The 11,278-nt window shown below is 34.6% G+C and overlaps 1 protein-coding gene and 1 long non-coding RNA gene across 2 annotated transcripts; both read left to right on the top strand.

Moving 5' to 3' along the window:
• The first annotated feature begins 367 nt into the window (after window positions 1-367).
• Window positions 368-1,249, top strand: LOC120203463. The gene is made up of 3 exons (XR_005523829.1): window positions 368-498; window positions 809-909; window positions 1,082-1,249. It is a non-coding gene; the product is annotated as an uncharacterized LOC120203463 (long non-coding RNA).
• A 162-nt stretch (window positions 1,250-1,411) lies between these two features.
• Window positions 1,412-8,538, top strand: LOC120203534 (transcriptional elongation regulator MINIYO-like). Its single transcript, XM_039203810.1, has 8 exons — window positions 1,412-1,516; window positions 1,598-1,858; window positions 2,200-2,388; window positions 2,574-4,571; window positions 4,675-4,860; window positions 5,264-5,473; window positions 5,800-5,957; window positions 8,529-8,538. Exons 1-7 carry the CDS (start codon window positions 1,412-1,414, stop codon window positions 5,902-5,904), a joined length of 3,054 nt encoding a protein of 1,017 aa, XP_039059741.1. The 3' UTR covers window positions 5,905-5,957; window positions 8,529-8,538.
• The last annotated feature ends 2,740 nt before the right edge of the window (window positions 8,539-11,278 follow it).

Here is an 11,278-nt window from a genome sequence, read left to right as displayed (position 1 = left end):
ATACCACTGTGCCAAAACAATTCAACAACTTAGGAAATGAACATGGGTCCATGTCTCTTGAGAGCGAAATTGATGCTGAGAATCAAGTCCGATTAGAAAACATGTCACCTGAAGAAATTAAACAAGCACAGGATGAGCTTATGCAGAAGATGGATCCTGCTTTACTGAACTTACTGAAAAAGCGAGGGCAACAGAAATTAAAGAAACAAAAAGACTCAACCTCAAACCTGGTTGCCGATGGTGAAAAGAGAATTAGACATGAAAATATGTCAAACAATGCTATAAATACTCAAAATATAGAGAGAAATAATCCCGATATCTCGACAAGCTCAAACATTACAAAGAGCGGCCTTGACAGTGACATGAAGCTAGATGTAAACCCTGTAAGTGGCAGCTTGTGGAATGCTTGGAGCCAGAGAGTTGAGGCTGTTAGGGAATTAAGATTTTCCTTGGATGCGACTGTTGTTAAAAATGATTTTGGCCAGATACCAGAGATAAGTAAGGCGAAATCATAGTATATTTCCTGTCCATTTATTTAGTTGCTTTTATGCATACCTGCACACATTTTCACTTAATATTATGCATCTATGGCCTATGGGTAAGCAGTAGACTTTCGATCTTGTCACTTTCTTCACAAGCTCTCTAAAAAATTGATTTGTCGAGATTTATTTGTTCCTCAAAAGTTTGTATTCTTCGTCAAGCTAGATAATAATTTGTTGTAGGATGCTAACCAGTAACCATACAAGGAACAGAAGATGACTGAAATTAATATATTTTTTTTATTTTTCCTTTCGTTGTTGTATTATAGGTGGTGAAAATGTTGCAGAACGTGACTTCTTACAGACAGAGAGGGATCCTGGCGCAGCAGGTTATACAATTAAAGAAGCAGTAGCACTCACAAGAAGCACGGTAAGTTTTTATTTAATTTATTGGTTTATTAGATAACATTTATATCTTTAAGGCCAATATAATTATGTGTTGATGACTTGCAGTTAGATTGTGTATTTAAATATTGTTACAGTATATCTTTGATATAAAAGTGTTTTGATATCCTGTTATTCACTGATATTGTTGAATTTAGATTCCAGGACAAAGGGCCCTTGCACTACATCTCCTTGCATCCGTGCTTGATAAGGTATTACATAATATTTCTCTCAATCCTGTTGGCTCTACTCTGACCGATAATAACATTGTTGATGGTGCTGTTGATTGGGAAGCTGTTTGGGCTTTTGCACTGAGCCCAGAACCTGAGCTAATCTTATCGTTAAGGTTAAATGAGCTTTTTTTTCAAAATACCAATAATGTCAAGTCGCACTGTTCTTTTTCCTGTTAAATTTTTAGATGTTGATTCATAAAATGAGTTTGTATTCTGTATTCTTTACCCTTAATTGAATGTTTTGATATATGTAGGATGTCTCTTGATGATAATCACTATTCTGTTGTTTTAGCAAGCGCCAAAGTAATTCAGTGCATATTGAGCTGTGATATAATTCAGAATTACTTTGATCTTTCGAAGGTAGATTTTTAATTTTTTATGTCTCGTTACTCTTGTATGTCTATATGTAATGCGGAGTTTAATAACTGGTATGTATTGCAGAAAACAGCAATAAACATGAAGGATACCCATACTGCTCCTATATTTCGAAGTAAACCAGAGATTGACGTTGGTTTTCTTCATGGGGGATTTTGGAAGTATAGTGCAAAACCTTCAAATATTCTTCTTCATGGTGATGATACTATGGAAGATGAAACTGGAGGGAAGCATACAATTCAGGATGATATTGTAGTTGCTGGACAAGATTTTGCTGCCGGTTTGGTTAGGATGGGAATCCTTCCAAGGATTCGATATCTTTTGGAGGTGACATTTTTTTGTTCGATAAATCCATTTCAATATCTGTTTTGTTAAGTCCTTGATATACCTGCCATAAGGTTTCTGCTTAAATTTATTAGAATTTACTATTGATCTAGACTCTTGTGCTAGCATCTTATTTTTCTCTACTGCTGATTTTCATGTTTACATTTTTTTTCTTTTTTTTTCATACTTACATTAGACTCTGTCAAACTAATAAGTTGTATAGTGATCTCTATATTTTAGTTATTCTGAATCCTAACAGGATAGCAGCCATGGTTTGTATCCCAGAAGCTCAATTCTTAGGTTGTGTAATGTTTCTGCTAAGTATTTTTTTTCCATGGTTCCGGATAGAACCAACAGCACCTTTGGAAGAATGCATGGTTTCAGTCCTAGTTGCAATAGCAAGGCATTCCCCAATGGGTGCGAACGCAATAATGAAGTGCCAAAGACTAGTCCAAACTATTGTTCACCGATTCACCGCAAATAGCAGCACGGAGGTTTATCCGGCTAAGGTTAAATCTGTTTGCCTTTTGAAGGTAAGCTTATATTCAATTGTTTTTGGAACATTGGCGGTCATGAGGGCTGAGGCTGCCTGACCCTTTTTTGCGTGAGCAAAAATAATGAAAATTGTGCTGCGTTCTATTCATTTATTGAATGGTTTATTTTCCTACCTTTTAGAATAATGAATTTATATTGCTGTATTTTTTTTTTTGTTAAATAGGTCCTAGCACAATCTGACCGGAAGAACTGTGTGGAGTTCATAGAGAATGGAATTTTCCAGGCTATGACATGCCAATTGTACTCTCTGGAACAATGGTTGAAATTGGGAAGAGAAAATTGTAAACTTTCATCTGCGTTAATGGTTGAACAACTACGTTTTTGGAAGGTCTGCATTCAGTATGGATATTGTGTATCATACTTCTCCACCGTTTTTCCTGCCTTGTCCTTGTGGTTGAATCCCCCTGTAATTGAAAAACTGGTTGAGAATAATGTTTTAAGTGAATTTGCTTCCATCTCTGAGGAGGCGTACCTTATTCTAGAATCCTTGGCCAGAACACTTCCAAATTTTTATTCACACAAGATTCTAAGTGATAGCATACCTGAGAGAGCCGATGATAATGTGGAAACCTGGTCTTGGATCCATGTTGGACCAATGGTTGATTTAGCTGTTAAATGGATATCAGTTAAGTCTGTATTGATTGATTCTCATGATGGAATAATGGGGAACTCTGTTCTCCAAGATAAATCTTCCTCTCCCTTATTGTGGGTGTACTCAGCTGTCATGCACATGCTTTCCAGAGTGCTTGAAAAAGTGATCCCTGAGGATGCCATGGACCTTCAAGAAGGTGGTGGTCACGTGCCATGGTTGCCAGATTTTGTTCCTAAGGTTGGACTTGAAATTATTAGAAATGGTTTTTTGAGCTTTACTCGTGTGAACAGTGCAGAATATGGAACTAACCTGGCTGCAGGTAGTTCTTTTATTGAGCAACTCTGTTCTTTAAGGAAGCAAAGTGAATTCGAAACATCATTTGCTTCTCTATGTTGCCTTCATGGCTTCTTCAAGGTTTGTATATACATTAACAATTTGATCCAGTTAACCAAGACTATGGTCTATAATCCTTCTCAAGAACGCTGTTTATCACATGAAGAGAACATACTTGCAAAGGGGATACTGGTAGAATCTTTGTTTGAATTGAGATGTGTTTTTGATATTTTCTCGAAGTTAGTAGCATCAGAGTGGCACTTTGTGCAGTCAATTGAGATTTTTGGTAGAGGAGGCCCTGCTCCTGGTGTGGGGTTTGGATGGGGTGCCTCTGGTGGAGGATTTTGGTTGAAAATTGTTTTATTGGCACAAACAGATGCATGGTTGCTCAGTCAGTTGCTTGAAATCTTCCAGATTATCTTTACAGGAGTTTTATCCTTGGATGAACAGAGGACCTTTACCAGGGAAATAATCCTTTCTGCTTTAGGATTATGTTTAATTGCTGGACCAAGAGACAAGGTCGTTGTGGAGAAAGCGTTGGATGTTATGCTTCAAGTACCTGTTCTAAAGTACCTTAGTCTTTGCATTCAACGTTTTATCCAGGATAAGGGGAGTATAAAATCATATGGGTGGGAATATAAAGAAGAAGACTATATGCACGTAAGTGAGATATTAGCTTCTCACTTCAGAAATAGATGGTTGTCTAATAAGAGAAAATTGAAAGGCTCGAGTGTTGATAGAACATCAAGGGATAGTGTTCCTCTGGAAACCATACCAGAGGACCTAGACACATCAAAGATGAGTCAAGATCATAACTGCACTTCATTGATGTCGGAATGGGCCCACCAGAGACTACCGCTTCCCATGCACTGGTTTCTTAGTCCAGTATCAACTTTATGTGCTAGCAAACATGCTGGACTCGGAAAGGCCTCTGATATACAAAATATTCTGCAGGACCCTGGTCATATAGTTGAAGTTTCTAGAGCTGGAATGTTTTTCCTTCTTGGTTTGGAAGCCTGGTCCACTTTCTTGCCTACAGATGTTGTCTCACCCATCCAGAGTGTTCCGGTATCTGGAAACTGCATTCATTATCCATCATATTACTCGTTGGAATGGCCATTCTCGAAGATGAGAAGACTAGGGACGTTTATGAGTCTTTGCAAGAGCTATATGGACAACATCTTGACGAGAAAAGGTCTAAGGGAAGACGTGAAACTACTTCAGATATGTCTACCAGTTTAACACCAGAGACAGGAGAAAAATATAATGTGGAATTTCTGAGGTTTCAGTCAGAAATTCATGAAACTTACGCAACATTTATCGATATCTTGTTGAGCAGTATGGTGCTGTATCTTTTGGTGATTTGACCTATGGTCGGCAAGTTGCAGTATATTTACACCGTTGTGTCGAAGCTCCTGTGCGACTTGCTGCTTGGAATGCATTATCTAATTCTCGTGTTCTTGAACTTCTTCCGCCATTGCAGAAATGCTTGGGAGAGGCTGAAGGATACCTTGAACCTGTTGAGGTACTCCCTGCTATCTGTTATTTTTCTGTTCTATTAGAGTGCGTAGCAATTTGCGGTGTTGGGTAATGTAATTGAATGCATTTCACATGAAATTTCTGAAATCTTTATCATAATGAAACGGCACATTGCCCTCAATGTGTTAGAACATTGTAAATTATTAGCTTGCTTCAAAAGTCATAAGGTGGAGAGAGAAATAATGAACTGTCATAAAGTAGATTCTCCGACTCCTATAGAGAAAATACATATACACACTGTGTACGAACATATGTGAATGTATATCTTCTCTGCAACTTAAATAGAATAGAGCTGTATACTCCAGTTTCGATCTGATGTAGCATCTTAACAGAGGAGGTTACTTGCAAGTTACTATTATGAGAATGTCTGAAATTTTGGTTGTTTACAGGAGAACGAAGCAATTTTGGAGGCCTATTTGAAGTCATGGGTATCTGGTGCCCTTGACAAAGCTACAACTCGAGGATCAGTTGCATTCACATTAGCTCTGCATCACCTCTCATCTTTTGTTTTTATCTCTAACAAAAGTGACAAGCTGTTGCTACGGAATAAGCTTGTGAAGTCCCTACTGCGAGACTACGCCAGGAAGAAGAACCACGAGGTATGCGACATTTCTAAAAAGCTGTCAAAACATTTCATGGGTTCAACAAGTCATTCGAAATAGCCTCAATAACCGATACTACTGCTAATTATTTCTAACAATTCTGCAAGACAAGCTTTATGTATGGTGGCATTTATGCTACAACTCACTAAACAGGATCTAAAATCATAGTAAAAATAGTATTGTAAAAGGCATCCAGAATCAGTCAGTATAGAACGCAGACTACATATCCCATATTATTAACTCGAAGTATTATTTTAATGATCAAGAAGAATATTCTCATCATTTCTGTGTCACCGTGTTCGTCTCTTGGAATATGATTACAGGGAATGATGCTGCGGTTCATCGGATATACGAAGCCATCGAATGTTCCGATACAGAGGAGTGATGTAGAGGAGAGGTTGGAAAGGCTGAGGGAAGCTTGCGATTGAAATCACTCTCTTCTGAGAGAAGTTGAGAAACTCAAGTCTTGTATGAAAGAATAGTTTGTCTTGAAACTTACAGCATTTTTCCTCCTACAAACCTACTGCATATGTATATAAGAACAGACACACTTACACTTATGCTATGTTCCATACGGATGTCAATTTCTTTAAATGAAAAAAATGATGATTTTAGAATATAAATAGTAACGATAAGAATTTAAGGAGCTGGGCTCCACTATATTTCATCCTCTTACTAAAAAGAAAAATAGTTAATAACGATTTTGTAACTTTTAATAATTGAATAACTCAATAGAATATCTTATAGTCGAGATTATTTTTATAGGATTCAATAAAACAAAATCTCGAAATCATGGATCGTTTGTGTACTTTACCCTTTAATCCTTTAGTAAAGTATGATATCTTAATCATATAAACTAGTTTATTCAAAAATCATTAATGAATATTTTACTCGCTTAAGAAATTTACAATAATTAAATTGTTCCCGTGGGTAATAATAAAATGGAGGGCAAGATTTGAGGTGTCTACTTGGGATAGTTTTGTTGTACGACAGCATTAACATAAGGCTAACGAAAGGTTCTATCGGAAATATTAATATTTTTTTTACATTCTTGGTAAAGTGCTACTTAAAATATTTTTTTTACTGAAAATATTAATTTCACTACCTAATTTCCAATAGAAAAAATAACATTTTAGGTATCGTTTTATTATAAATGTTAAACATTTTAGGTAGCGTTCAATATTAACATTTTTCAGTAAAAAAATTAGTTAGCGTTTTATCAAAAATATTAAAATAATATTCATTTTCGAAAACGATTTTTCTTAACGTATATATTGTCGTAACGTCTGCTCGCCGCATTTGTGTTCCGTAAATGGGAAAACCATTGAAGTCGGTTGTCAACTTACCATTAATAGCTAATTCCATATACCCAAATTAAATTTTTTCAATACTTATCTACAATTACTCTACACGTAAGAGTTACGCCAATCATATAAACCAGCCAGATCATCATTTCGTTGGTTCCCACGTGCTCGACATTTTTATTAAATAATTTATTTATTTTATCTTGATATATTAAATTAATAATTTTAAAACATCGCCCAACTTTTGCCACGTCAGTTTTTGTAAAACATCGGCCGGCAAGTCAACCAAACAAACGACGATTATTTAATTCCTCTGTCCAGATAGATTCGGATCGCCTACCAAGTCTCATCCTATCTGCTCCACCCACGTGTGTATGCATCCTCTAACATTATAATTATTAGGGTAAACTTCAGGTTTAATATTTAAACTATCACTTTTGTTCCATTTTAGTCACTAAATTTTTTTCTTTTTTAAATCTCACCGTTACATTTTATTTTCATTTGGTCGCTATAAAACAAGTTTCATTTGGTCATCCATCATTAAAATACTGATAAATTCAAATTATATAAAATTATTATACAATAAATATCTTTACATTATTATAATATTTTTCTTTTTCTTTCCCCTCCCTTTTAATTTGAAGCATGATAATTTTTGTTAAATTAGTTTCCTTTTTTTCATATAAAAATTATGTATGATTTTATCTGTTTTTATATCATATTCTTTGTATTTTCATGTAGTATACAATATTTTGTCTCTAGGTTAGGTTGGATGTTGTCTCATGATTATATGACTATCCTATTGATTTATCTCTACTTTGGATCTTTAGGTTGAATATTAGGAATATTAAGCGTGCTAAGATAATTGAACGAGTAGATGAATTGTGCTAATGATAATTTGTTAAGTTTTGTGTACTTCGATGATTTAAAGAAAAATATCCTACTTATATATTTAATTTACTTTTATGTTTTTTATATTCTTCTTATAAATATAAGATATTTTATCTTCATTCAAAAAGCTTATTTAAGAATTATTTAAGTATTTAATACTTAAACATACTCCGATTAGGATGACATGGTTCGGGTCATGTGCTTTTTGGCCGACTCCAATTTTTATTTAAGTATTATATCTTTGGATCTTTAGGTTGAATATTAAGCGTTCTCAATAATTGAAGATAGACCGTAGATGAATTGTGCTAATGATAATTTGTTAACGAGTCATCATTACTATATATTTAACATCGACAATAGTGTTGATTTGTATCTATCATTTGTTTGATTGAGTTTTTAACTCTTTCTTTATAAGATTTTTTATTTTAAATAGATAGTTTGTGTACTTCGATGATTTAAAGAAAAATATCCTACTTATATATTTAATTTACTTTTATGTTTTTTATATTCTTCTTATAAATATAAGATATTTTATCTTCATTCAAAAAGCTTATTTAAGAATTATTTAAGTATTTAATACTTAACATACTCCGATTAGGATGACATGGTTCGGGTCATGTTGATTTTTGGCCGACTCCAATTTTTTATTTAAGTATTATATCCTTTCACATTGAAGGACAAAGACTTCTGGACTGTAGGAATTAATACCTCTACCAGCTGGAGTCTAAAAAAACTTCTGAAATTGAGACCAGAAGTGTTGAATTATGTTTCGATATAACAAATTTAAAGGAAAAATGTTTTTGGGCTTGAATTGAATTTATTCAATGTTTTCAAAAGGTTTCAAAAATAATTCAAAGTCCATTAAATTCGGATTTGAGCAAAAATGTTAAGAGGTACCGATACCCTCCAGGTGTATCCATACCCCTACTCAAATTACAGAATGCAAAGAGGTTATCGATATCCCCCCAGGGGTATCCATACCTCCTGGCTGCAACGACTAGTTTCATTTGAATTGAATGAAGGAGTACAGATACCCTATGAAGGGGTACAGATACCCCCTATTATGTGCAATATTTTTTAGTAGAAAAATAATCCCCAAACGGCTCCAAAACATCCCAACGGCTATATATGCCTTTAAACTCATTTCAAGCTATAAATACAAGTTGAGGACACTTGGAGAAGTAAGAGAACAACTATCCAAGCAATCAAACACAAGAGAAGAGTTCTTCATTCTTATTTCATCTTTCTCTTGTAAATATATTTTGTTCTTGTGAGCTCAATCTTATAAACACCTACCTTAGATAGGTTTTCTTGTTTATATATTTTATCCTTTTGTAAAGGGGAAAGGTTCTAGGTTATCCCTTGTAAAAGCTAGGGAAAGGTTCTAGCTTAGCCCGGAAAAACTAGAGAGTTGTAAGGTTATCTCTTTGCCCTCAAAAGAAAGAACAAATTAGTGAATTTGTTGGAAAATCATTGGTGAGGAGCTAAGGTAGTGGATGTAGACTTGGTTGAAAAGTCGAACCACTATAAATCGATGTGCAATTCTTTATCTTTCAATCTCCTTACTCCCTAAACACAAAAACCGTCCCGACCCCTCTTGGCGAACTATTCCGATTGTCGATTCGAGCTTCCGTAAAATCCCAACAATTAGTACCAGAGCCTAACTCGTTAGAAGGCTTAACATCCTTGAGACGATCCTAGAAGAAACTCTACCAATTCCCGAAGCAACCGACAAAGAAATGGCTTCAACCTCCAGTGCTTATTACCTTGAAGATATACCTATTATGGAATCGCAACCACTCAACTAGCCACCCTTCTTCTATGGAGAAAATTATGCTCATTGGAAGAATAAGATGATGTACTTTATTCAAGCCTATGATATAGGATCTTGGAACTCAATCATGAACGGTTACTCCTCTCCTTCCGACAAGTACAACGATTGGAGCAAAGAAGAGCAGAAAAAGTTCCAGCTTAATTCTAAGGCTATACATATTCTCTTTTGTGCTTTAGGCCCAAATGACTATGGAAGAATCTCATCTTGTTCCAGTGTCAAAGAGATTTGGGACAAGCTATGAGAACTTCAAGATGAAACCCGATGAAGACATCAAAGCTATGACAGATAGATTTTCTTTGATTGTCAACGGTCTCAAGGGATATGGAGAAGTAATCCCTAATGAGAAGCTTGTAAGGAAGATGATCTACTCTCTTCCAAAGGAGTGACAATCGAAGAAGACGACCATTATCGAAGTAAAAAACCTAAAGTCTTTCACTCTCGACAAGCTAATTGGTTCCCTTCTCACTCATGAGATGATGGTGAAGGAAGATGAAGAAAGGGAAGAAAAAGAAAACAAGAAGAAGAATGAGGAGGTAGGCATTGCCTTCAAATCCACCAATGAAAGCTATCAAGATTTAACTGATGAGGTGGATGAAGACGATGATGAACAAGAAGAAGAGATGGTCAAGCTCTTGAAGGAACTCAAGAGATTCATGATTTCCAAGGAAATGAAACATGAATCAACCAAGAAGAATAGTCCCCCGATGTGCTTCAATTGTCAAAGAAAGGGGCATGTCAAGTATGAATGTCCTCTTCTAAAGAAAAAGGGGAAGAATACATTTGTTGCATCTTGGAGCGATGAAGATGATTCCAAAGATGAAGATGAAGTAGTCAACCTATGCCTCATGGGCACTCAAGAAGAATTCAAGGTATCTTCTAACTCAAATGAATTTAATTCATTTTCTTTTGATGAGTTACAAGATGCTTATAACATGTTGTATTTGGGATTTGAGACCATGAATTCCAAATATACGAAATTAATTTCAAAACTCAAAATTAAAGATAATTTGATTTTGAAAGCAAAAGTTGATTTTGAAAATCAAAATGAAATTTTGAAAAATACTTTAGAGCTTTCAAAAATCAAAATAAATGATTTAGAAAAAGAAAATTTTGAGTTAGGAGTTAAGCTTGAAAGCTTAATAAAAGAAAAATAATTAATTTCTAAAAACAACCTATTATGTTTAAATATGGAAAAATACTCACATTGCCATTATCATGGTCATTTGGAACATACTTGTCCTATAAAGAAAGAAAAACGTTTTAAAATTAGGCAAGTATGGGTTCCGAAAGGAACAAGGGGCATTGAAACTAACGTTCAAGGATCCAAAGCAATTTGGATACCAAAATTGAAATAAATGTCTCTTGTAGGTGTGTGGGAGCAATGGTGATAAAAGTGATGATATTCAAGATACTCTAGCCACACATGAAAAGAAATAGGTAACCTCTAAGCTTAATGCTTTTGATTTTGATTTTTTGGTTGCTCATTTGGATTTAAGCATGCATGAGTTTTGGTTTTAAATTATTATGCATCATTGTTTTAATCTCATGTATGTTGAAAAGATGATTATGATGAACATTTTAAAGTTTTATTAATTTTTAAGAATTTTTCGTTCATCATAATAAAATTTTGGTCAAAATTGGTTTTAATGCAAATGATATATCTTTAGCAATTGATATTAATTTTTCAAATACTTTGATTTTACAAATTTAATTTTTTGACCTAAATTTGAATGTTTATGCATGTGGTTTAAATGAAAAATGATATTTCTCTAA

Source organism: Hibiscus syriacus, unplaced genomic scaffold (genome assembly GCF_006381635.1).
Source record: "Hibiscus syriacus cultivar Baekdansim isolate YM2019G1 unplaced genomic scaffold, ASM638163v2 tig00009942_pilon, whole genome shotgun sequence".
Classification (NCBI taxonomy): Eukaryota; Viridiplantae; Streptophyta; class Magnoliopsida; order Malvales; family Malvaceae; genus Hibiscus; species Hibiscus syriacus.
The sequence above is the reverse complement of the archived record's forward strand: the minus strand, read 5'-3'. Positions and strand labels throughout refer to the sequence as shown.

Excerpts from the sequence above, each read along its gene's own strand:
- LOC120203534 (XM_039203810.1), top strand. The coding sequence starts at position 1,412 with ATGTCTCTTGATGATAATCACTATTCTGTTGTTTTAGCAAGCGCCAAA. Across the intron at positions 2,389-2,573 it reads AATCTGTTTGCCTTTTGAAG|GTCCTAGCACAATCTGACCG; the intron begins GTAAGCTTATAT and ends TTTGTTAAATAG. Across the intron at positions 5,474-5,799 it reads CCAGGAAGAAGAACCACGAG|GGAATGATGCTGCGGTTCAT; the intron begins GTATGCGACATT and ends ATATGATTACAG.